This window comes from Lampris incognitus, unplaced genomic scaffold (assembly GCF_029633865.1).
Source record: "Lampris incognitus isolate fLamInc1 unplaced genomic scaffold, fLamInc1.hap2 scaffold_190, whole genome shotgun sequence".
NCBI classification, from domain to species: domain Eukaryota; kingdom Metazoa; phylum Chordata; class Actinopteri; order Lampriformes; family Lampridae; genus Lampris; species Lampris incognitus.
Genome location: NW_026611149.1, coordinates 37,767 through 65,615, shown reverse-complemented (window position 1 = coordinate 65,615; position 27,849 = coordinate 37,767). Strand labels below are relative to the sequence as shown.

General features: G+C 45.8%; 1 protein-coding gene across 1 annotated transcript; it reads right to left on the bottom strand.

Moving 5' to 3' along the window:
* Window positions 1-321: 321 nt before the first annotated feature.
* On the bottom strand, window positions 322-11,713 carry LOC130132857 (SH2 domain-containing protein 4A-like). Its single transcript, XM_056301877.1, has 5 exons — window positions 11,292-11,713; window positions 7,000-7,117; window positions 1,619-1,733; window positions 1,220-1,451; window positions 322-1,059 (listed from the first exon to the last, which is right to left on the bottom strand). Exons 1-5 carry the CDS (start codon window positions 11,467-11,469, stop codon window positions 962-964), a joined length of 741 nt encoding a protein of 246 aa, XP_056157852.1. The 5' UTR covers window positions 11,470-11,713; the 3' UTR covers window positions 322-961.
* Between the last annotated feature and the right edge of the window lie 16,136 nt (window positions 11,714-27,849).

The window sequence follows — 27,849 nt, the reverse complement described above, 5'->3', positions numbered from 1 at the left end:
CCCCGCAGACCTGCCGCAGACCTGCCGCAGATGCCCTGCAGACCTGCCGCAGACCTGCCGCAGACGCCCTGCAGACCTGCCGCAGACGCCCTGCAGACCTGCCGCAGACCTGCCGCAGGCGCCCTGCAGACCTGCCGCAGACGTGCCGCAGACCTGCCGCAGATGACCTGCAGACCTGCCGCAGGCGCCCCGCAGACCTGCCGCAGACGCCCTGCAGACCTGCCGCAGACCTGCTGCAGACCTGCCGCAGACCTGCTGAAAAAATGTTCTGAAAAATCCTTCGGGCAACGTTCCCAACATTTTTTTGTTTGTTTTGCAAATATCTTCAAAATAAATGTTTCTCAACCCCCGTTGACTTCCATTAGCTTTGTTTTTAAGCAGTAATTCAACAGTCAGCTCTCCAAATATCTCAGTAATGATAACAGTTTCCCATGTACTAGTGGCGATATCTACACACACACACACACACACACACCAACACACATATACCACAGACAGGTCATTTCTCACCAGCTACGTAGGATGTGATTGTCTGGTCTACATCTATTAGTCCGTTTCAAGCAACAGCACCAGTGTGCAGCACTTCAATTCAGCAGCGTGAGAACTGCTAATTTCTTACATTCGGGCACACTTCAGCTCAGAATCCTTCAAGTACTTTTTTTTCCGTTCCGCCCTCTGAAAGGTCCGTTTGTGTCTTTCTCTTTCCATCTCTCTGAAGGTCAGGGATTGAAATGAAGCCAAACTAAGTCTATCTCACATTCAAGTCAGAATCCAATTTTTCCTCTGCACGTGCCACGTGGATCCTTGAACGTGCCCCAGCCGGTCCGCTCCGACAGGGTTCGTGCAGAGCTGAGCAGCCATTTTCTGTGCACGGCCATGGTTGTGGCACATCAGGCGCAGACCCCCCCCCCCCAGGTCCTAGAAGGTTGAGGCAGGGTTCCTCATCTGCAAGTAAGGGGATTTAATGGGAAGTGGGGGCTTGGAGCAGACTGGTATACCCCGGGTTGTTGATAGTCTCCCTGGGCTGTGCAGGCCTCTCCTCCTGGCACAGCAAAGCCACTGAGCCGTGGAGAAGAAGGTAGAGATGTAGCATGTTAGTACACGACTAGCACAAAGCAACAGAAACAAACATGTTCATACGGCAGAACGCGCCGCATACAAAACGACTCTCTCCCCCGCTCTCTGTGTGGTGCCCTCTCCTCCTCTCTCCTCGTCTCACCTCCATCTCGCGGGTGTGGTGCTTCTGTGTCTGACAGCTGGGGTTCCAGCGATGGCCGGTTGTCATGGTTACTGAGATGGGGCCTGTAGACGGGGATCCAGGCCTTGAGGTTGTCCGCGCTGCTGCCTGACTCACCATCGCCTCCCTCCGTGGGGTCCTTCGGGTCACCTTCTGCGGCGTCGCAGCTCATCTCCTCTTCAGATGAGGGCTGGCGGGGTGTGGTCGGGTTGCTCTGGGCGGCAGAAGAGACACAAGTTAATGGTAAGCGGGGTGAGGGGTTTCTCCCCGTCCCTCTACGCCCAGCGTCCCCTTCTCCTGGTCTCTTTATGTCAGCGTCCCTCTGTTTCTCCAACACACACACACACACCGGTTCAGCCCTTCACATGCACGCAGGCTTACAGCGGTGGGGGGCGGCTGCAGGTCTGGTCTGCAGCGGCGGTGGCGATGGTGGTGGGCCTCTCCCTCTGGCAGCGAGGCCACTGTCTGGATGCCTTTCATACTAGCACTCTGCAGTCTGGAGGACAAACACACTCCGTTTTAGACAAGAATGCAGTCGTATTAGCAAACTTTAAAGGAATCCTCCAGCTGTTTGTCATTTAACCTTCATTGCCAACTGATGACAAGGAACAAGGAAGCAGTGTCACTAGCCTCCGGTACTCGTTCACTGTTCAACTCTGTATGTAAGCCTTATGGTTGCTGCAAGCTGGCTCAGCCCAAACGTCAGTGCTACACATATACACGCTGCACCTCCTCCAGATGCTCAAGTCATTGATGGGACCATTGCCATTTGTCCGGTAATGTAACGGTGGTCTGATCTGGCCAAAAAGCTTGGCAAAAAATGTAATATATGCTACATATATGCACATGTACAAGTTGGAACCTTCGTGGGTAATCCTACAGTTACATTTCCGTTTAGTCATTGGGCGAGACACGTTTACCCAAAGCAACTCACAAGACTCAGCAACTAGCAGGTAAATGTGAGCGCTACCAACTGGCCTCGCACAGCGCTGCAGAGCAATCATACCACAGAAGTATTATTATCATTATTGTTATTGTCATTATTATTATTGTTATTATTATTGTTATGACCATTATTGTTGTTATTGTCATTATTATATTATCATCAGGAATCAGGAACACTTTATAAACATCGTTTCCCCCAGCCCACAGCAGTGCAACACAAAGACAAACACACATATCCAAACTACAATAACACACATGTCCAAACTACAATAACACACATGTCCAAACTACAATAACACACATATCCAAACTACAATAACACACATATCCAAACTACAATAACACACATATCCAAACTACAAGAACACACATGTCCAAACTACAAGAACACACATATCAGAACTACAAGAACACACATATACAAACTACAATAACACACATATCCAAACTACAATAACACACATATCCAAACTACAAGAACACACATATCCAAACTAACACACATATCAGAACTACAAGAACACACATATCAGAACTACAAGAACACACATGTCCAAACTACAAGAACACACATATCCAAACTAACACACATATCCAAACTAACACACATATCAGAACTACAAGAACACACATATCCAAACTACAAGAACACACATGTCCAAATTACAAGAACACACATATCCAAACTACAAGAACACACATATCCAAACTAACACACATATCAGAACTACAAGAACACACATATCAGAACTACAAGAACACACATATGCAAACTACAAGAACACACATATGCAAACTAACACACATATCCAAACTGCAAGAACACACATATCCAAACTAACACACATATGCAAACTAACAAACATATCCAAACTACAAGAACACACATATCCAAACTACAAGAACACACATATCCAAACTACAAGAACACACATATCCAAACTAACACACATATCAGAACTACAAGAACACACATATGCAAACTAACACACATATCCAAACTACAAGAACACACATATGCAAACTAACACACATATCCAAACTACAAGAACACACATATCCAAACTACAAGAACAGACATATCCAAACTACAAGAACACATATATGCAAACTAACACACATATCCAAACTACAAGAACACACATATCCAAACTAACACACATATCCAAACTACAAAAACACACATATCCAAACTAACACACATATCCAAACTACAAGAACACACATATCCAAACTAAACAAAAAGTATCTCTGTCCAAGGGAACGTGCGGCAGCCAGGATGACCGTCGGAACTTCCGGTCTGCATGGGCTAGCGGTTAGCTTAGCCTGTCCCGGTTCCGCGTCCTATCAGTCCGCCCTCGGTGTTTCCTCCTCGGGTGCAGCTCCAGGCAGGGCCGTGGTCCCCAGGCCCACGTCCCCAGGAGACGTAGCAGACCAAGCCGATCCAGCGCCAGCTCCTCCAGCCACCTTTGACACAGCTCCCCGCACTACTATCATAGTAGTAGTACTAACAGATTTACTATTATATTTAGAAGTATTAATAGATTTACATTGCCAAATAATCAGTAAAACAGGTAAATTGTTGTCCTAAGAGCACAAAAAGAGGGCACATTGTAGACACCAGTAATAATGGTGTGTAAGAAAGAGTACAGGAGTAATGGCTGATGCCAACGGCCAAAAATACCCGGAGGTCATGGAAGCATCAGGAGAGGCCTGGAATAGGAAAGTTTTCAAGGCCTGGAATAGGAAGGTTTTCAGGTCGTCAGGTCAGGAGCGCTGATGATAATAATAATAATAATAATAATAATAAGTCAATCTTATATAGCGCTTTTCTAACACCCAAAGTGGCTTTACAATAAACGGGGTGAAACAAGATGACAGATAAACATAACACAGACATACAGGGGTGGAGGGGAAGGGGGGCAGACATACAGGGGTGGAGGGGAAGGGGGGCAGACATACAGGGTATGGACAGATACAAAAGGGCAAGAAAAACAAACATCATGAATCACATAAATCACAGATGAAGTCTGAAGAGGTGAGTCCTGATTAATGACTTCAATGTGGGCAGACCGCAGCAGTGTCTGATGTGCTTGGGGAGGGAGTTGGGGAGGGAGCAGGCCGAGCGCTTGGTCCTTAGTCTGCCTCAGATTAGGGGTGGATGAGAGGACGGGGGGGGGGGGGCGCGAAGGCAATGGAGAAGAGGAGTTTCTTGAGACGGGACGAGTGCGAGGGATTCTGAGTCTCTAATGATTTGGGGGAGTGAGCTCCAGAGCCTGGGAGACAGAAGGGATGGTGACAGAAGGGAGCTTGTTCCACCATTTTGGGGCCAGGTGAGAGAAGTTTGGACCTGAGGCTCGAGTCACTTTGACGGAGGAGACAGATGCCATGGTGGAAGGAAGGAGGAAGGAGGAAGGAGGAGGAGGTCGAGCAGGAACGTTCACGTGAACGCTACAAATGAAGCTGAATTTCAATGCAGTAAAATACAAGATGAGCTCCCTTCATCGGCTTCCTGTCCATGTTAGATCAGAATACAAGGTGCTCCTGCTGACTTATAAAATCCTAAATGGGCTTGCCCCGTCTCACCTGTCTGATCTCCTTAAACCTTACATGCCACCTCGAGCTCTCCGCTCTCAAAACACCGGGCTCCTGTGTGTACCCAAAGTGAAGAGGAAGCCAGCTGGTGGCAGCAGGGCCTTTTCCTATCGGGCCTCGTTCCTGTGGAATAACCCGCCTGCTGCCATCAGACCATCAGAGTGTGTTGAGTCCTTTAAATCCAAACTTAAAACTCACCTTTTTACCTTAAGCTACAATCCACCCTGAGCACAACTGTAGTCCACTGACTTCCGGTTTCTACTGCAGCGGTCATATCAGTTTCCTGTTTGTTGGCGTGCGCTATAGGCAATGGCACGTTTTTCGCGATGCCTGCAAGATGTACCATGGATAAATGTCAAGCTACGTCCAAAACTATGAGGATCCTCATCCTCATAGTTGTGGACGTAACTTTCAGTGTTCAACTTGAAACTTCGCACCTGCTGGTAGGTGCAGGTGAAAGTTTGTCGACAGTTGTGTGCATGCTGTTGACATGTATCCATGGTAAATCTCGCAGGCATCACGAAAAATATGCCATTGTCAATAGCGCGCACCAACAAACAGGAAACTGGTTCGACGCTGCAGTAGAAACCGGAAGTCAGTGGACGGCAGTTATGCATAGAGCCTGTTAGTTGCTTCACAACCTGTACTGCATGGCGGGTCGGTTTCTGGCTCAGTGAATTCGCCAACCACCGCTCTGCCGACCAAATTATAGAGCATAGTTGCGAGTTCGGGGGGCAGCCACAGGAACCGACGCAGCCGGGACGCGAACCTGTATCTCCCGCACCGCGGGAGACAGCGCTAACCGCTCGACTAAAGAGCCCGACCCGTTACCCGAGGGCTAACGTGTCTACTTATCCATGCACGTTACAGTATATATTATAGAGTATAGATTATAGAGTATAGATTATAGAGTATAGACTATAGAGTATAGATTATAGAGTATAGATTATAGAGTATAGATTATTGCAAACTGTTCTCTTCTCTCACATGTATTTTCTCTCTCTCTGAATGACGTCTTCTCCTTTCTCCTCTCCTGTGTGTGAATGGTGTGACGTGCCTCCCTTGTGTGCATGTGCAGTCTGTCCCTCTCCCAGGTCTCCATGGTGACGGTGGTCGCCACCTGGACACTGCTTGGCATCCTCCTCATCATATTCTTCATATATTTTATAATTCCATTATAATTGTGTTAACCTCTTTCAGTGTTGTATGGTGTAAATTGTGTAAACACAACATCCATTGCACGCTGTCCGTATTGGGAGAGAGATCCTCCTCTCTTGCTCTCCCTGAGGTTTCTTCCTAGTTTTTTTTCTTCCTGTTTAAGGGTTTTTAGGGAGTTGTTCCTTATCTGATGCGGGGGTCTGTGGACAGGATGTTGTGCTGCTGTTGTGTCCCTTGTGACAGATTTGTCATTTGTGAGATTGATATACAAATAAAACGGACTTGAGTCAACAGGCAGTAGTTTGGTGTAAGGCGGAGAGATCCTGTCAAACGATGACAGGTGGTCAAATAGGTCAAAGGTCAAAAAGCGTCTTGGCTCGACATTTGTGCTAGTGTGTGTGCGGTAACCTGTGCACGCCATATTCATTGACAAGCGCCACATCATGAGAGGACGCTGTGCATAGCTGTAGTCCACTGACTTCCGGTTTCTACTGCAGCGGTCATACCAGTTTCCTGTTTGTTGGCGCGTGCCGTTGACAATGGCATGTTCTTCGTGATGCCTGCGAGATTTACCGTGGATAAATGTCAACCACGTGCACGCAACTGTCCGCACACTGTCACCCGCACCTCCCAGCACGCGGGTGGAAAGTTTCCCGTTGTACATATCAAGTTACGTCAAATTCCGTCCGTCCGCTCATCCTCATAATTGTGACGTAACTTGATATTTACAACTTGAAACTCTTCACCCGTGCGCTGGCAGGTGCGGGTGAAAGTTTGTCGTCGATATTTATGCAGGCATCGCGGAAAACACGCCATTGTCAAACGGCACGCGCCAACAAACAGGAAACTAATTTGACGCTGCAGGAGAAACCGGAAGTCCGTGGACTACAGTTATGCACAGAGCAGGGCGGAGCTCTGCGCCCGAGTGACAATCCGGTGGCGGACATGCGCAGTGCGTGCCGCATAATGACAGGCTGTGTCTGCGAGTAAATAGAGTAGACCAGGACCTCACGGTGACCCAGAGGGGGTCCGGTGTAGGAGGTGTAGCTGCGGTGGGGGCTTACCCATCATGGAGCAGATTTCTGAGCAGCCTGGACGAGCCGAAGTCGTTCTCCTCTCCGATCACGCTGACGCTGACGTCACCGTCACGGCCCTGCAGCCAGCGCACGCGCTTCCTGGGGACTGGAGGGGGGGTTGAGGCAGACACGCTGACATGTTAAACCTCCGGGGCTGGATCCACTACCTTCTCATTTCTCTGCATTTGACGTTACTTAGAACTTGTCTGATCCGGGGAGGGGAGACAGCGTGTCATATTGGATCAAGCCAGCAGGTGGTGCTGTCCCATCAGTAGACAGCTGACGTCAGTTCATTTCAACGAGTTGCAGGCTGTAGACGTGAGCAAATGGCTTTTCCCTCTCAGCATTCCTCCATCTACACGTTTTTCGTTTGCCCTACTATCCTCCATATTTACATTTATATTCATTCATCCATCCATCCATCCATCCATCCATCCATCCATCCATCCATCCATCCATCCATCCATCCATCCATCCATCCATCCATCCATTATCCGAACCGCTTATCCTGCTCTCAGGGTCGCGGGGATGCTGGAGCCTATCCCAGCAGTCATTGGGCGGCAGGCGGGGAGACACCCTGGACAGGCCGCCAGGCCATCACACAGGGCCCACACACAGGGCCCACACACACACACACACACACACACACACACACACACACACACACACACACACACACACACACACACACACACACGCACACACAGTCCTGCTAATGAACTGTTGTATAATCACCACAGCAATAACAAGGAGGCTGTTTACTGACACAAACGCCTGCTGATGATATTGACTGTGTGTGTACAAGACACAAGTAGGAGAGCAACACAACGTTAACACATTAATGCAATACAAACCTTTACGGCCACCTGGTGTCTCTTTATCTCTCTTTGTGTGTGTTTGTGCGAGAGTACGTTCATTTGCATGTATGCATTTGTGTGCGTGTGTGTGTGTGTGTGTAAGTGTGTAAGTGTATTTGTGTTACATCTAGAAACCTGTGCATGGTAGACGTGTATCTGGGCCAAAGGACTGTAAACACAGTAAAAGACACCTGAGTAGATTGTATTGTGTGTTGCGTGACTCACTCTGTTGTACACACACACACGCACACACACACACACACACACACACACACACACACACACACACACACACACACACACACACACACACACACACACACACACACACACACACACAAGCTCGTGAAACCCACACGACAGGGTCTCGGTGTGTCAGGTGACGCAGCAGAGATTGGCTGTGCAGACAGACGGGGTAAGTTAATATGTGGATAAAGTCACGGAGCCGCCCTGAACCATGAGGCTTACCCCTCCACCCTGTTCCCTATCAGAGGGCCTGCAGGATGACTGGGCTGCCCACGAGACGCACACACACACACGCACAGACACACTGTCTGCCGCTCTGTCTCACACTTGTATTCACACACCCACTTTTCGCAACTGAACTAGTGGAGCTAACAGAGGAGGTACCAGTGGAGGTACCAGTGGAGGTAGCAGTGGAGACAACATTCGATGTAACAGTGGAGGTAAAAGTGGAGGTACCAATGGGAGGTAGCAGTGGAGGTAGCAGTGGAGGTAACGGTGGAGGTAGCAGAGGAGGGAACAGTGGAGCGAACAGTGGAGGTAGCAGTGGAGGGAACAGTGGAGGGAACAGTGGAGGTGACAGTGGAGGTAACAGTGGAGGTAACAGTGGAGGGAACAGTGGAGGGAACAGTGGAGGTGACAGTGGAGGTGACAGTGGAGGGAACAGTGGAGGTGACAGTGGAGGTAACAGTGGAGGTAAAAGTGGAGGTAACAGAGGAGGGAACAGTGGAGGTGACAGTGGAGGTAACAGTGGAGGTAAAAGTGGAGGTAACAGAGGAGGGAACAGTAGAGGGAACAGTGGAGGGAACAGTGGAGGTAACAGTGGAGGGGACAGTGGAGGTGACAGTGGAGGTAACAGTGGAGGGAACAGTGGAGGGAACAGTGGAGGTAACAGAGGAGGGGACAGTGGAGGTGACAGTGGAGGTAACAGTGGAGGGAACAGTGGAGGTAACAGAGGAGGGAACAGTGGAGGGAACAGTGGAGGGAACAGTGGAGGTAACAGGTTTCTGTCTATCTCAGCTGAGACAGGAAGCCAAAGAGGAGCAGGGAGGAGGTCAGGGGACCCTGAACCCTCCACATCCTGTATGTTGGAATGTGTTTAGAAGGAGGACGCGGTGTCAACGACACACTGACACACTGTGTTATCCCGGCTCCTTCTCCTTTTACACGTCACATGTGGCGCACGGTAGCACTTACTGAAAGCTTCCCTCACGCATTATGTACCAGTGTGTGTGTGTGTGTGTGTGTGTGTGTGTGTGTGTGTGTGTGTGTGTGTGTGTGTTTAGCGTGTTTCAGACCCTCTCAAGTGTTGGACAGTAGCAGTGAGAAGGGATGTGGTGTGCAGCATGGCAGCCTGTCTCGGTGGTGGAAAACATTACAGCACGAAGCCCCGCAGCGCTCCTGCTGGAACGACCCGGTTTAACACCCCCATGAAATCTCACATTGTGTGGCTATCAGCTGCCAGGTGGTGTGTGGTGTGTTAGCGCAACTTCAACTGTCCCATATACACTGTCCTATATATAATGTCTTATATATATACGGTTCTATATATACTGTCCTATACATACTGTCTTATATATACTGTCCTATATATACTGTCCTATATATATAGTCTTTTATATATATAATGTCTTTTATATATATGTATATATGTATATATATACTGTTCTATATACACTGTCCTATATATACTGTCTTATATATACACTGTCATATATATATATATATATACTGTTCTATATACACTGTCCTATATACACTGTCTTATATATATACTGTTCTATATACACTGTCCTATATATAATGTCTTATATATACACTGTCCTATATATGTCTTATATATATATATATATATATACACTGTTCAATATACACTGTCCTATATATAATGTCTTATATATATACTGTTCTATATACACTGTCCTATATATACTGTCTTATATATACACTGTCCTATATATAATGTCTTATATATACTGTTCTATATACACTGTCCTATATATACTGTCTTATATATACACTGTCCTATATATAATGTCTTATATATCTATCTATCTATCTATCTATCTATCTATCTATCTATCTATCTATCTATCTATCTATCTATCTATCTATCTATCTATCTATCTATACACACACACATGCATACATACATACATACATACACACTGTCCTGTATATACTGTCTTACATATACTGCCCTATATATACTGCCCTATATATACTGACTTATATATATTGTCCTATATATACTGTCTTATATATGTTGTCCTATAAACACTTTCCTATATATACTGTTTTGTACTGTCCTGTATATACTGTCCTATATATACCACCTGTAGGTTAAATAGCAGGTCTGCCCTGCAGCCTGTTGGAGGTCTATATAGGAGGTCAGAGCCAGACCACTGTATTAGTTTATGGAATATTTGGGAAATTCACCATTATAAACGGTCCAGATCAGTGAATCAGACTCAGCGTTTGTCCGTCCACGGCAGTAAAGCAGCCCGGATGTCAGAGACACCAGTCCGGAAGTCCAGATTCACTAGGGAACAGTATAGGGTTTTGACCACACATATGGGAGCAGCCGGAAGAAGAAGAAGAAGAAGGAGGAGGAGGAGGAGGAGGAGATGGAGGAGGAAGAAGACGAAGAAGAAGAAGAGGGAGGAGGAGAAGGGGAAGAAGAAGAAGAAAAATAATAAGAAGGAAGAGGATGAGAAGAAGGAGGAGGAGGAGGAAGAAGACGAAGAAGAGGGAGGAGGAGAAGGAGAAAAACAAGAAGGGGAAGAAGGAGGAGAAGAAGAAGAGGTTATACATACAGATACAAACAACACATGAAGTGACTGCGGAAGAGGAAATAAGTCCTCCCTGCTGCTCTGCAGCTGCAGCGATTAGCTGCGCCTCCTTCTGTGTGAGCGACACAAAGACTCAGATACTCTGACAGAAACCCCCTCTGACCCGAAGGAGAAGCTGGTGAGAGAACAGGAGAGCAGCTTTGAGCTGTGTTCAACTACTCCCTGACTCCTCTGTCATGTTTAGTTATGCGCAGGAAGGAGGAGTCAATGTTTGAAACATTCCACACTCTCAGAAGAAACAAAACGAGTATGCAACCTTTGCCTAGGATAGAGGGTGAGGAGGTGTCAATAGGGGACCCCCAGCGGCAGAGCCAGGGATCTTCTCTACCTTTCTCAGGCCTGGCGCTGAGGCGGGCTGCTCTCTCCTCCTCCTTCTCCTCCCGCTCTCTCCATCGCCGCACCTGCTCCTCTCTCATCTTGAAGAAGAGGATTCTCTTCTGCTCCTCGCTCAGCGCCTCCAGGATCTCCGGCTCCACCCACATTTCCTCCAGGATTTTGGCCAGCATCCTGCCTCCGCACAGAGACGGGTGTTTTCCCCTCCGTTTTCAGCCCCTCTCCCCTGCATCCGAAGGACCAGCTCTCGCTGGCTCTCACGCTCACGGCTGGCTCTGGTGGTGCCGGTACCGCCGGACCGGTGTGGACCGCATCAGAGTGATGACGATGAAGATGCTGCGTGCGCTGACTCACCTGAGGACTTGTCCTGACCTGGACCTCTAGAGTCAGGAGTGCTTTGGAGATAGGACGGCTTGCAGCTCCCTTTAAATACACGGGTGTAACTTCCTCCTGTCCGACGGGTGGAGCGGGTGTGCGTCTCGCTCCCTGGTGGCGGACGTGTAGTTTCTAGTTTGTTGGACTGCAGAAAGAACGACTCCACCTGTTTACATGTTTGGTGAAAGAGGAGGAGAGACAGATTGCGTCAACTGTATTGCTCAGTCCTCCTCCTGGCTGGCTGCAAGATATACGAGGCCAACGCAAATACAAAGCACAATGCCAACTGTGCGTGCGTGCGTGTGTGCGCGCGTGCGTGCGTGCGTGTGTGTGTGTTGTGTGCTCCCTCCATGCAACAGGCACCAAGACCGCTGTTATGAGCTACCACTCCAACTTTGTAAGGTAAACAGGGGCAGGTGCTTTGCGTTAACCCCGCCCCCCACACACACACACAAACAATGGAGTCACCCCGTACTTGTGGGGACCCCCTCATTGACTACATTCGTTCCCTAGCCCTTACCCCAACATCAACTACATGCCTAACCTTGACCCTTACCCCAACCTTGACCTAACCCTAATTCTAACCTTAACCCTAAACCCAGGTCCAAACCCTAAAATAGACCCCATTTCCTCGTGGGAAACCATAAAATACCCCACGAGGTAGGTGGTTTCAGGTTTCTCTACCCTGGTGTTAGTAGACCCCCACCCCCCACCCCCCACCCCAACAAAGCAGCGGGCGGGTTGTGGGCCCGGCGCTATCTGGGTGAGGCAGAAACTGATAAGACGGAAAACTATGGCTCGCCTGAACGTCCCACGCAACTCCGCCCCCCCCCCCACCAGCTGTGTTTTCAGCCCCACGTGACTGCCGGGAAACATCAGCGGCCCTGATGGTAACCGCCAATGAGGAAGGACACACAAATCTCCACGTGCCGTTCCCAAACGAAGACAACTAGACTACATCCATGAGGAGGAAGCGGTTCTTCATCCTGGAGAGGTGTTTGCTACGTGCTGCTTCCAATTACCCCTGGTGGTTACAATTACCCCGGCGGTTACAATTACCCCTGGTGGTTACATTTACCCCTGGCGGTTAAAATTACCCCTGATGGTTACACACTGTTCACAGCTGGACACGGGTTATGCTGGTCTGGCATGACTCTGAAGTTAACGTCTGTAATGCTTAATGTCTGTCATGTTAACATCTGTCATGTTAACGTATGTCATGTCAACATCTGTCATGTTAACATCTGTCATGTTAACATGTCATGTTAACATCTGTCATGTTAACATCTGTCATGTTAACATCTGTCATGTTAACGTCTGTCATGTTAACATGTCATGTTAACGCATGTTGTGTTAACGTCTGTCATGTTAACATCTGTCATGTTAACATGTCATGTTAACATCTGCCATGTTAACATCTGTCATGTTAACGTCTGTCATGTTAACATCTGCCATGTTAACGTATGTCATGTTAACATCTGTCATGTTAACGTCTGTCATGTTAACATGTCATGTTAACGTCTGTCACTTTAACATCTGTCATGTTAACATGTCATGTTAACGTATGTCATGTTAACGTATGTCATGTTAACACCTGTCATGTTAACATCTGTCATGTTAACGTATGTCATGTTAACATGTCATGTTAACGTGTGTTGTGTTAACGTCTGTCATGTTAACATGTCATGTTAACATCTGCCATGTTAACATCTGTCATGTTAACGTCTGTCATGTTAACATGTCATGTTAACATCTGTCATGTTAACATGTCATGTTAACATCTGCCATGTTAACATCTGTCATGTTAACGTCTGTCATGTTAACATCTGTCATGTTAACATGTCATGTTAACATCTGCCATGTTAACGTCTGTCATGTTAACATCTGTCATGTTAACATGTCATGTTAACATCTGTCATGTTAACATGTCATGTTAACATCTGCCATGTTAACATCTGTCATGTTAACGTCTGTCATGTTAACATCTGCCATGTTAACGTATGTCATGTTAACATCTGTCATGTTAACGTCTGTCATGTTAACATGTCATGTTAACGTCTGTCACTTTAACATCTGTCATGTTAACATGTCATGTTAACGTATGTCATGTTAACGTATGTCATGTTAACACCTGTCATGTTAACATCTGTCATGTTAACGTATGTCATGTTAACATGTCATGTTAACGTATGTTGTGTTAACGTCTGTCATGTTAACATGTCATGTTAACATCTGTCATGTTAACGTCTGTCATGTTAACATCTGCCATGTTAACATCTGTCATGTTAACGTCTGTCATGTTAACGTCTGCCATGTTAACATTTGTCATGTTAACATCTGCCATGTTAACATCTGTCATGTTAACGTCTGTCATGTTAACGTCTGCCATGTTAACATCTGTCATGTTAACGTATGTCATGTTAACATGTCATGTTAACGTATGTTGTGTTAACGTCTGTCATGTTAACATCTGCCATGTTAACATCTGTCATGTTAACGTCTGTCATGTTAACGTCTGCCATGTTAACATTTGTCATGTTAACATCTGTCATGTTAACATCTGTCATGTTAACATGTCATGTTAACGTCTGTCATGTTAACATGTCATGTTAACGTCTGTCATGTTAACGTCTGTCATGTTAACGTCTGTCATGTTAACATCTGTCATGTTAACGTCTGTCATGTTAACATCTGTCATGTTAACATCTGTCATGTTAACGTCTGTCATGTTAACATTTGTCATGTTAACATGTCATGTTAACGTATGTTGTGTTAACGTCTGTCATGTTAACATCTGTCATGTTAACGTCTGTCATGTTAACGTCTGTCATGTTAACATATGTCATGTTAACATGTCATGTTAACGTCTGTCATGTTAACATCTGTCATGTTAACGTCTGTCATGTTAACATATGTCATGTTAACATGTCATGTTAACGTATGTTGTGTTAACGTCTGTCATGTTAACATCTGTCATGTTAACGTCTGTCATGTTAACATATGTCATGTTAACATGTCATGTTAACGTATGTTGTGTTAACGTCTGTCATGTTAACATCTGTCATGTTAACGTCTGTCATTTTAACATCTGTCATGTTAACGTGTCATGTTAACGTGTCATGTTAACGTCTGTCATGTTAACGTGTCATGTTAACGTCTGTTATACATACATTCATACATACATACACACATATGCATATGCACATACATACATCTACACACATACACACACACACATACACACATTCATACATACAGCCCGTGTCACAGCAGGCCTGGACAGATGGATGGATCCAGACAGTAAAGTGGCAGTAAAAACAAGGGACGGGGGAGAAAAGAAAGAGAAGAGGGAGAGATAAAAAGAGAACATGGAGAGAGAGGAGAAAGAGAAGAGGGGGAGAGAGGAGAAAGAGAAGAGGGAGAACAGTACAGCGGAGGGGAGGCATAGTTACTCACTTCGTGTTGTGCTGAGCGGCCGCGTCACCCGACACCCGTGTTAGTTTCTGCTTCTTACCGAGCTATGAGAGAGAGAGAGAGCGATAGAGAGAGAGAGAGAGAGAGAGAGAGAGAGAGAGAGAGAGAGAGAGAGAGAGAGAGAGAGAGAGAGAGAGAGAGAGAGAGAGAGAGAGAGAGAGAGACTCAGAGGGGGGTGGGTGGTGGAATGCAGCCATACCTCAGCTCTCCTGCCTTTGTACTGAACACAGAGTGGGATGGGTTGACATCACAGAATTCCCCTCCTCTTCCTCCTCTGAAACATCTCCCCTCTCTTCTCTCTAACCTGTCCCTGCCACTTGGTCTCTCTGGCAGAAACATAGAACAGCACTTGAACAGCAACTGACAGTGTTTTGGTCACTCACTGACCCTTAGGCTATGGCATTCTGACACATATTGTGCTGCAAGGTCTGACCTTTGACCCTGTCCTAAAATAAGTGGCCATTGTTCTTTCTCATCCAGGAGCAGAACATTTGGAATCTGGTTTTCAAATTCCTCCTGGTATTTTCCTCTTATGTTCTGGAATTTCTCACAATTTAGCAGGAAGTGCATCTCTGTCTCCACCTCACCTGCTGTACAGTGACCACATATTCTCTGCTCTTTTGGTAGCCAAGATGTGTTGTGTGTCTGCCCTTTTCAGTGGCTAGACTGTGGTCACTGAGCCTGTACTTGGGACATTCCCTGAGATCTGGATCTTTTTTGAAAAATCGCGATTTTGGTCTTTTTCATGTTTACTGCCAATTCAATTCAATTCAATTCAATTCAATTCAGTTCAATTCAATTCAATGTATTGTCATTAAAAACAATGTGCAGGCACATGTTAAAAATGAAATGTGGGCTGTGGCTTCACCAAACAGTGCAAGACAGACACAGACAAACACAGCAAACACAATATAAGATATACACACATGAAGACCAAAAGCTAAAAATAAGTTAAAAGAGCTGGAGTACAAAATATTTAAAAATATTTACAGACATTCAGTGGGTAGCCAGGTTCAGGTGGGCAACAGCTTGTGGAAAGAAGCTGTTTTTGAGCCTGGTAGTGTGGGCTCTGAGGCTCCTGTAGCACCTCCCAGAGCGCAGGGGGGAGAACAGTCCATGGTTGGGGTGGGTGGGATCTCTGCTGATGCTCAGACCCCTTTGAAGGCAGCGTTTGTGCTAAATGTCTTTTATGGCTGGGAGCTGGGTACCGGTGATATGCTGGGTCGCCGTGACGAGCCGCTGTAGAGCTTTCTGGTCTACTGAGGTGCAGTTGCTGTACCACACTGAGATGCAGATGGTCAGGATGCTCTCTATGGTGCAGTGGTAGAAGTTTGTGAAAATTTTGGGGAGTAGACGGGCACTCCTCAGCCTCCTCAGGAAATGCAGGCGTTGTTGGGCCTTTATCACAAGGGCCTGGGTGTTTAATATCCATGAAAGGTCCTCGCTGATGTGGACTCCAAGGAATTTAAAGCTGGAAACACACTCCACTTCCACCCCATTGATGTGTATGGGGGAGTGGCTGCAGCTTCTAGACCTCCTGAAGTCCACGATCAGCTCCTTTGTCTTCTGCACATTAAGGACAAGATTGTTGGTAGTACACCATGATGTGAGGTGCTCAATCTTGTCTCTGTAGGCCGTCTCGTCATTGTTGGTGATACGGCCAATGACTGTGGTGTCATCTGCAAACTTAACTATAACATTTGAAGGGGGAGTTGGCAGGCAGTCATGGGTAAAGAGGGAGAAAAGGAGGGGGCTCTGAACACAGCCTTGAGGGGCACCTGTGCTGAGGGTCAGGGTGGAGGAGGACTGGTCACCTAACCTAACAGACTGAGGTCTGTTGGTCAGGAAGTCCAGGATCCAGTTACAGAGGGAGGGGTTGAGGCCAAGGGAGAGGAGTTTGGTAGTTAGTTTGGCAGGGATGATAGAGTTGAAGGCAAAGCTGTAATCTATAAACAGCATCCGGATGTACGTGTTGTTAAGTTCAAGGTGGGTCAGAGCAACGTGCAGGGCAGTGGCAATGGCATCCTCAGTAGACCTTTTGGGACGGTAGGTGAACTGATGTGGGTCGAATGTGGGGGGATAATGTTTTTGATGTGAGCCAGCACCAGTCTTTCAAAGCGCTTCATGGCAATGGGGGTGAGTGCTATGGGTCGGTAGTCATTCAGACATGTGGATGTTGATTTCTTGGAGACAGGAATGATAGAGGTGGTCTTAAAGCATGCCGGGACTTTAGATTGGGACAGTGAGAGGTTAAATATAGTTGTGAAGACCTCAGCCAGCTGGTCGGAGCATTCCTGGAGGACCCGACCAGGTATGCCATCTGGTCCGGCAGCCTTCTGTGTGTTCACTCTGCGCAGTGATTCTCTGACCTCTGCGACTGATAGAGTGAGCACCTGGTTTTCTGGGTGACTGGGGATTTTTGTGGCTGGGTCAGTATTGTCCTTGTAGAAGCGGGCATAGAAATGATTTAGCTTGTCTGGCAGGGAGGCATCATGGACAGTGGGACCGCTATTGGAGCTTTTGTAGTTTGTGATAGACCGAATGCCTTGCCACATTCGCCGAGGATCAGAGTTATTGTGAAAGTGGTCCTCTATTCGTAGGGAATATTTATGTTTGGCTGTTCTGATGCCCTTTTTGAGGTTGGATCTGGCTGCGCTGTAGGCTTCGCAGTTACCTGACATGAACGCTGCATCCTGGACTTTCAGCAGCTGCCGGACCTCACTGGTCATCCAGGGTTTCTGGTTTGAAAAGGTGCGGACTGATTTTTTTTGTTGTGACACTCTCAGTGCAAAAGTTAATGTAGGCTAGTATGGCAGATGTCTGTTCATTAATGTCTATATGGCAGCCATGGGTAGCTGAATGTGCAAAAATACTCCAGTCTGTGTTTTCAAAACAGGCCAGGGCCCAGGTCTGGCAGTACTGCTCCAGCAGGTCCAGCTTCTGCTGTAAGCCCTGTGCAGTAGGACACAGCAGAACCAGGTCGTCGGCACGGAGCAGGAATTTGATCTCTGAGTCGTGCAGTGAGGCCGGGTACTGCTGATTGGTCTAGAGTTTTTGCCAATTTGTTGATGTTAATGTTAAACAAAGTTGGACTCAAGCAGCATCCCTGTCTCACTCCACGCTCCTTTGAGAGGAAATTTGTTGTTTTATCACCAATTTTTATTCCGCACTTATTTTCTGTGTACATTGATTTAATGATGTCATAGGTTTTACCCCCCACACCACTTTCAAAACATTTGTAAAACAATCCTTGGTGCCAGATAGAGTCGAAGGCTTTTCTGAAATCGATGAAGCATGCAAAAATTGTTTTTATTTTGGACTACGTGTTTATCAGTTAGGGTGAGCAGGGTGTAAATATGATCAGATGTGCAGTAATATCGTAAAAATCCAATTTGGCTTCTACTCAAGACATTGTGCTTCATAAGTATTTCTAGCAGTCTAGAATTTATAGTATTACAACAAAAAAACTCCCCCAGATTACTGTTCACACAAATTCCTCAGTAGTTATTAGGGTCAAATTTGTCTCCATTTTTAAAGATTGGGGTTATTAGTCCTAGATTGCAGATGTCAGGGAAATAACCTATGCTCAGAACCAAATTAAACAATATTTAGATGGCCAATTGAAATTTTGAGCTCAGGCATTTTAGCATCTCATTTAGGATGCTGTCAGGTCCAGGTGCTTTCTTAGTTTTTATTTTTTTTATTTTGTTCTTAAGTTCCTGCTCAGTAATAGGGAAGTCTAGTGGGTTCTGGTTATCTTTAATGGCCCATTCTAATTCTTCAAGTCTTTTGTTTAAATGGCCCTGATTAGAGTTTGTATTTGATTCAAGTTTTTTAAAGAGCATTTGGAAATGGTTTGTCCATATTTCTCCATCTTATATTGTCAATTCTTCTTGTTTGGATTTGTTCAGTTTGTTCCAGTTATTCCAGAACTGATTTGTATTGATTGACTCCTCTATTAGTGCCAGTTGCTTGGAGGTGTACTGTGTTGTTTTGTTTTTTTTGGTTCTGAGCGTACAGTTGTATTGCTTTAATATTTCACAGTAAAGACATTATTTGGGTTTCTATGTTTCTGATTGGATAAAGCTCTAAGTTCTTTTCTGATGTTTTTGCAGTCTTGATCAAAACCCAGCCACTGAGGATGCACAAGCCAGTGCATTCTTAGTGCCGGTCCCAACCCCGGACAAATGGGGGGGGGGGTGCGTAAGGAGGGGCATTCTTTGTAAAATCTTTGCCAAATCAAATATGCGGATCATAAATAAGATTTACATACCGGATCGGTCGAGGCTCGGGTTACCAACGACCGCCACCGGTACTGTTAACCAGCAGGGTGCCGGTGGAAACTATGCTCCTCTTGGGCGAAGGAGAAGGAGAGGGAGAAGGCATGTCCAGAGGCAGCAGGAGAGGAGGAAGGGTAGGCGTGTGGAGGTGAGAATTGGAACTTTGAATCTTGGCACTATGACTGGTAAAGGGAGAGAGCTGGCTGACATGATGGAAAGAAGAAAGGTGTTATACTGTTTATGCAGGAGACTAGGTGGAAGGGGAGTAAGGCCAGGAGTATCGGAGGTGGGTTCAAACTCTTCTACCATGGTGCGAATGGGAGGAGAAATGGGGTAGGGGGAATTCTGAAGGAAGAGTATGTCAAGAGCGTGCTGGAGGTGAAGAGAGTGTCAGACAGAGTGATGAGTATGAAGCTGGAAATCGAAGGTGTATTGCTGAATGTTATCCGCCCATATGCCCCGCAAGTTGGGTGTGAGATGGATGACAAAGAAGAATTCTGGAGTGAGTTGGACGACGTGGTGGAGAGGGTACCCAAGGAGGAGAGAGTGGTGATGGGAGCGGACTTCAATGGACATGTGGGTGAAGGGAACAGGGGTGATGAGGAGGTGATGGGAAGGTATGGAGTCCAGGAGAGATATGTGGAAGGACAGATGGTGGTCGATTTTGCGAAAAGGATGGAAATGGCTGTGGTGAATACATATTTCAAGAAGAGGGAGGAACACAGGGTGACATACAAGAGTGGAGGAAAGTGCACACAGGTGGACTATATCTTATGTAGAAGGCGCCATCTAAAAGGGATTGGAAACTGCAAGGTGGTGACAGGGGAGAACGTAGCTTGGCAGCATCGGATGGTGGTCCGTAGGATGACTTTGGATACCAAGAGGAGGGAGAGAGTGAAGACACAGCCGAAGATCAAATGGTGGAAGTTGAAGAAGGAATGCTGTTGTGTGGAGTTCAGGCAGGAGTTAAGAGAGGCACTGGGTGGTAGTGAAGAGTTGCTGGATGGCTGGGCAACCACTGCAGAAATAGTGAGGGAGACTGCTAGGAAGGTACTTGGTGTGTCATCAGGACAGAGGAAGGAAGACAAGGAGACTTGGAGGTGGAATGAGGAAGTACAGCAAAGTATACAGAGGAAGAGGTTGGCAAAGAGGAAGTGGGATAGTCAGAGAGAAGAAGAAAGTAGACAGGAGTACAAGGAGATGCAGCGTAAAGTAAAGAGAGAGGTGGCAAAGGCAAAGGAAAAGGTGTATGGTGAGTTGTATGACAGGTTAGACACTAAGGAAGGAGAAACGGACTTGTACCGATTGGCTAGACAGAGGGACCGAGCTGGGAAGGATGTGCAGCAGGTTAGGGCGATCAAGGATAGAGATGGAAATGTGCTGACAAGCGAAGAGAGTGTGCTAAGAAGGTGGAAGGAATACTTTGAGGAGCTGAGGAATGAAGAAAACGAGAGAGAGAGAAGGTTGGGTGATGTAGGGATGGTGAATCAGGAAGTTCAGTGGATTAACAAGGAGGAAGTGAGGGCAGCTATGAAGAGGATGAAGAGTGGAAAGGCAGTTGGTCCTGATGACACACCTGTGGAGGCATGGAGATGTTTAGGAGAGATGGCAGTGGAGTTTTTAACTAGACTGTTTAACACAATCTTGGAAAGTGAGAGGATGCCTGAGGAGTGGAGAAGAAGCATACTGGTACCGATTTTCAAGAACAAGGGCGATGTGCAGAACTGTAGCAACTACAGAGGTATAACGTTGATCAGCCACAGCATGAAGATTTGGGAAAGAGTAATAGAAGCTAGGTTAAGAGGAGGAGAGGTGATGATCAGCGAGCAGCAGTATGGTTTCATGCCATGAAAGAGCACCACAGATGTGATGTTTGCTTTGAAAATGTTGATGGAGAAGTATAAAGAAGGCTAGAAGGAGTTACATTGTGTCTTTGTGGATTTAGAGAAAGCATACGACAGGGTGTCGAGAGAGGAGGTGTGGTATTGTATGAGGAAGCTGGGAGTTCCGGAGAAGTATGTAGGAGTGGTGCAGGATATGTATGAGGGCAGTGTGACAGCGCTGAGGTGTGTGGTTGGAAGGACAGATGAGTTCAAGGTGGAGGTGGGATTACATCAAGGATTGGCTCTGAGCCCTTTCTTGTTTGCAATGGTGATGGACAGGTTAACGGACAAGATCAGACACGAGTCTCCGTGGACTACAATGTTCGCAGATGACATTGTGATCTGTAGCGAGGGTAGGGTGCAGGTGGAGGAGAGCCTGGAGAGGTGGAGGTATACACTGGAGAGAAGAGGAATGAAAGTCAGTAGAAGCAAGACGGAATACATATGCATGAATGAGAGGGAGGACAGTGGAATGATGAGGATGCAAGGAGTAAGGGTGATGAAGGCGTATGAGTTTAAATACTTCGGGTCAACTGTCCAAAGTAACGGGGAGTGCAGTACAGAGATGAAGAAGAGAGTGCAGGCAGGGTGGAGTGGGTGGAGAAGAGTGTCAGGAGTGATGTGTGACAGAAGGGTACCAGCAAGAGTTAAAGGGAAGGTTTACAGGATGGTAGTGAGACCAGCTATGTTATATGGTTTGGAGACAGTGGCACTGATGAAAAGACAGGAGGTGGAGCTGGAGGTGGCAGAGGTGAAGATGATAAGATTTTCACTGGGAGTGATGAAGAAGGACAGGATTAGGAACGAGTATATTAGAGGGACAGCTCAGGTTGGACGGTTTGGAGACAAAGCAAGAGAGGCAAGATTGAGATGGTTTGGACATGTGTGGAGGAGAGATGCTGGGTATATTGGGAGAAGGATGCTGAATATGGAGCTGCCAGGGAAGAGGAGAAGAGGAAGGCCAAAGAGGAGGTTTATGGATGTGGTGAGGGAGGACATGCAGGTGGCTGGTGTGACAGAGGAAGATGCAGAGGACAGGAGGAGATGGAAACAGATGATCCGCTGTGGCGACCCGTAACGGGAGCAGCCGAAAGTAGTAGAAGAAGTAGTAGTAGTAGTAGTAGTAGTAGTAGTAGTAGTAGTAGTAGTAGTAGTAGTAGTAGTAGTAGTTGCAATCTTGATCAAACCAGTTGTCTTCTTGTTTAAGTTTGGTTTTTGGTTTGTTCTGTTTCAGTTGTGATTTCTGTGCTTTTTTTTATAAAGATGGTATTGATATTTTGTACTGCCAGGTTGACTCCTTCTTTACTGTGAGTATATGTGGTATCCAGAAAGGTGTCTAAAAGCGTTTGAATTTCGTGGCTGCCAATTGCTTTCTGGGAATCTTCTGTTACATATTACATTATAAACCAGTTATACATTACATTATAAACCAGTTATACATTACATTATAAACCAGTTACATACTACATTATAAACCAGTATATATTACATTATAAACCAGTTATATATTACATTATAAACCAGTTACATATTACATTATAAACCAGTTATACATTACATTATAAACCAGTTATACATTACATTATAAACCAGTTATATATTACATTATAAACCAGTTATACATTACATTATAAACCAGTTACATACTACATTATAAACCAGTTATACATTACATTATAAACCAGTTATATATTACATTATAAACCAGTTATATATTACATTATAAACCAGTTACATATTACATTATAAACCAGTTATACATTACATTATAAACCAGTTACATATTACATTATAAACCAGTTATACATTACATTAAAAGCCAGTTATAAATTACATTATAAACCAGTTATATATTACATTATAAACCAGTTATAAATTACATTATAAACCAGTTATACATTACATTATAAACCAGTTACATATTACATTATAAACCAGTTATACATTACATTATAAACCAGTTATACATTACATTATAAACCAGTTATATATTACATTATAAACCAGTTACATATTACATTATAAACCAGTTATATATTACATTATAAACCAGTTATACATTACATTATAAACCAGTTACATATTACATTATAAACCAGTTATACATTACATTATAAACCAGTTACATACTACATTATAAACCAGTATATATTACATTATAAACCAGTTATACATTACATTATAAACCAGTTATATATTACATTAAAAGCCAGTTACATATTACATTATAAACCAGTTATACATTACATTATAAATCAGTTATATATTACATTATAAACCAGTTATACATAACATTATAAACCAGTTATATATTACATTATAAACCAGTTATACATTACATTATAAACCAGTTATACATTACATTATAAACCAGTTACATATTACATTATAAACCAGTTATACATTACATTATAAACCAGTTATATATTACATTATAAACCAGTTATACATTACATTATAAACCAGTTATATATTACATTAAAAGCCAGTTACATATTACATTATAAACCAGTTATATATTACATTATAAACCAGTTGTATATTACATTATAAACCAGTTATAAATTACATTATAAACCAGTTAAACATTACATTATAAACCAGTTATATATTACATTATAAACCAGTTATATATTACATTATAAACCAGTTACATATTACATTATAAACCAGTTATACATTGCATTATAAACCAGTTACATATTACATTATAAACCAGTTATACATTACATTAAAAGCCAGTTATAAATTACATTATAAACCAGTTATATATTACATTATAAACCAGTTATAAATTACATTATAAACCAGTTATACATTACATTATAAACCAGTTAGATATTACATTATAAACCAGTTATACATTACATTATAAACCAGTTATACATTACATTATAAACCAGTTACATACTACATTATAAACCAGTATATATTACATTATAAACCAGTTATACATTACATTATAAACCAGTTATATATTACATTAAAAGCCAGTTACATATTACATTATAAACCAGTTATACATTACATTATAAACCAGTTATATATTACATTATAAACCAGTTATACATAACATTATAAACCAGTTATATATTACATTATAAACCAGTTATACATTACATTATAAACCAGTTATACATTACATTATAAACCAGTTATACATTACATTATAAACCAGTTATATATTACATTATAAACCAGTTATATATTACATTATAAACCGGTGGTGATCCACTACACATTCCAGCAGATTGCTCCACTTGTTCTTTCCCATGGCAGCTTCCAACAAACAAGACAGGTGGCAAATATTTACTTTTTTCCTTCATTTCTCTCGACAGCCTTTTTAATTCCTCATTGGCTCGGAAAATAGGCCAATGTGGCCATCGTGGGCAGGAGCAGGGATTCTGGAATAAATTAAATGTTTGATCTATATGTCGTCTGTCCGCGCAAAAGGTGAGTAATTACACTGCTTCAGTTTTATCTGTGAAAGTAATTAATCACGTTCAGTTTTAATTAAACACGTCCAGTTTTGCTCACAGCGGATGTGTTGGTGACTGTAACGACCACGGAGGACTAGGATCGCTAGCCCTTGGCTAACGGGTCGGAGCCATTTAGTTGACTGGTTAGCGTAGTCGCCCGTGGTGCAGGAGACCCGGGTTCGCGTCCCGGCGGCGGCGGTTCCCGGCTGCCCCCTGGATTCGCTACATTGGTGTCAGAAGTGGGATGGTGAGATCGTGAGGCCATCGGGGACGCACTTCCCGAAGGCGGGGGATAGTGTAACGACCACGGATGACTAGACTTGCTTGGCTAACGGGTCGTACCCTTCAGCTGACTGGTTAGCGCAAGTCACCCGTGGTGCGGGAGATCCGGGTTCGCGCCCCGGCTACGGCGGTTCCCGGCTGCCCCCTGAATTCGCTCCAGTGACAGTCATAGAACCTTTCCACCGGCAAGAAACACAGGTGGAGGACACGACATATAAAGTTTCTAATGGTGCACCGTCTCAACCGCCCCCCCCCCTCTCTCTCACGCATACATGCAGGAAGGGATTTGAATATTTATTCTGCAGTTTATTTCGGTCAACATGGATTTCTAACAGTGACTATTGAGGAGTCATGGTGACACATCACACCTGTCTGTCTGGAAGGAGTTAAGTAAGTTAAGAAGTTAATCCCAGTGCAAACCTCAGGCCACTGGTCCGGGTGGACTGAGGCTTGGGTGGTGGTGACCAGGGCGTGCAGCTGTTTACGAGCTCCAGTATGTGGGCGCTGCGGTGCCACGTCCTTATCTGTGTTAGTGTTCGCAGTAAATGTTAGTCAGACATTGCACATGTTTCCCTGTGTGTTGTGAAGCCAAGTCAGGTCGAGCTATTTTTTTCTTTTTAACGATTTAAGACACAAAATCAGAGCAAAGACGCTTTGCTGGCGTTGGTTCTCCTCTGGATGAACACGACTGACATCCACTGACACAGTATAAAAGACTGTAAAGCAGCCGAGAGGCTGAATCTATACAGCTCTTCAAGTTTGAACTGCTTTGAACTGTTGACATATATGTGAATGTGTGGTGGACACGTATTGGGGATAGAATTCCCCCCAGGAACTAAGGGTTAAGTCAGGGTTGCCCTGGCAGGTTACCGCAGGGTTAAGTTATGGCTGTCCAGCCAGTTTTCTGGTTATTCTTGCCGCCTCCGCTCAGTCGAGCTGTGGTTTTGTTGTCTCTCTGATTTACCGTGGATTAAAGAAAGTTGCCTACACGGCTGAAGTGTGAACCTACGGTCTTCTCCGTTCCTTCGGCTCTACACTGGTGACCCCGACGTCGGTTTTCGGATAAGTTTTCTGAAACCACACACATTATGGCTACGAACGCCGTTGCACCTAAACTGCCGGAGTTTTGGGAGTCTTCCGCGGCTACATGGTTCGCGCAGGCTGAGGCACAGTTCGCGCTCAGAGACATAACAGCAGACGAGACCAGGTGTTACTACGTAGTGGCGGCGCTGGGGGGCGCTACGGCTTCCAGGATAAGCGGTTTCATAACCAACCCACCGGCCGATGGTAAATACGCCGCACTTAAACATCTCCTCCTTGACACTTTTGAACTGTCAACAACGGAGAGAGCACGTCGCCTCTTCGCAATTCAGGGCTTGGGAGATGGCAAACCATCGGAGCTAATGAGCAGGATGTTAAACCTACTGGGTCAAGAAAAGCCATGTTTCCTGTTTATGGAGCTGTTTCTGCGCAACATGCCGCCCCACGTCCAGACTGCGCTCGCTAACTCCACCATCACTGATCCCCGTTAGCTGGCAAAGGAGGCTGACCGATTCTTCGTCGCTACGCAACGTTCCTCCCATGCCGGGGTGCTGGCTCTTACCTTCACTGGCCCCCCGCCGACATCGCGGGCGTGGCCCGACGGTGGCGCCACAGCATCAGACCGCTACAAGCCCTCTGGACTCTGTATGTACCACGCTCGATTTGGTGCGAAAGCTAAACGGTGCCGTTCCCCCTGCAACTACAGGCCGACGGGAAACGAGAGGGCCAACACTCAGTAGTGGCCATGAGTGTTGGCGATACGAGCAGGCTACTCTTCATCCTCGACACCATCTCCGGTCGGCGATTTCTCTGTGACACGGGCGCACAGAGAAGCGTGCTCCCTGCTACTGATGTCGACATCATGGGCGGGGAGCGGGGCCCCCAGTTGGCGACGGCTGACGGCAGCCCTATCCACACCTACGGCGTGCGGTCTGTAGAACTGTGTTTTGGTGGACAACGTTTCACGTGGGAGTTCGTCATGGCCAGTGTAACGCTTCCCCTCCTCGGAGCTGATTTTTTGTGCGCTTACGGTTTGCTAGTGGACATTCAGAACAGCCGTCTGGTCGACGCCTTAACCTTCTCCTCTTCGCATGTACGCGGGGGGAAGCGGCCTATGCAGGTCTACCAACTCTCTCTCAGAGGCAGACAAGTTCAACCGCCTCCTCGTTGAGTTCCCTGACCTCACCCAGCCTACCTTCTCTGCACCCACCGCTAAGCATGGGGTGGAGCATCACATTGCTACGAAGGGGCCCCCGGTCTACGCCAGAGCCAGGCGTCTCGACCCCGCCAAACTCGCCATTGCCAAGTCTGAGTTCGAGCACCTGGAACGCATGGGGATCATCCGCCGCTCTGACAGCCCGTGGGCGTCCCCACTCCACATCGTCGCTAGGCCTGATGGAGGTTGGCGCCCATGCGGGGACTACCGCCGACTAAATGACGCCACCACGCCAGACCGCTATCCTGTCCCGCATATCCAGGACGTTTCTGCAAACCTGTCTGGCAAACGCGTCTTCTCAAAAGTCGACCTGGTCCGGGGTTATCATCAAGTTCCCGTGCACCCCTCGGACATCCCCAAGACAGCGGTGACTACCCCATTCGGCCTGTTTGAATTTCTACGAATGCCATTTGGACTCAAAAACGCGGCCCAGTCCTTTCAGCGGCTGATGGATTCAGTGCTCCGTGGCCTTCCTTTCATCTTCGTCTATTTGGACGACATACTCATCGCCAGCGCCTCTGAG

Excerpts from the sequence above, each read along its gene's own strand:
- LOC130132857 (XM_056301877.1), bottom strand. The coding sequence starts at position 11,469 with ATGCTGGCCAAAATCCTGGAGGAAATGTGGGTGGAGCCGGAGATCCTG. Across the intron at positions 1,452-1,618 it reads TGCAGCCGCCCCCCACCGCT|AGCAACCCGACCACACCCCG; the intron begins GTAAGCCTGCGT and ends TCTGCCGCCCAG. Across the intron at positions 1,060-1,219 it reads ACCACACCCGCGAGATGGAG|TGGCTTTGCTGTGCCAGGAG; the intron begins GTGAGACGAGGA and ends TCCACGGCTCAG.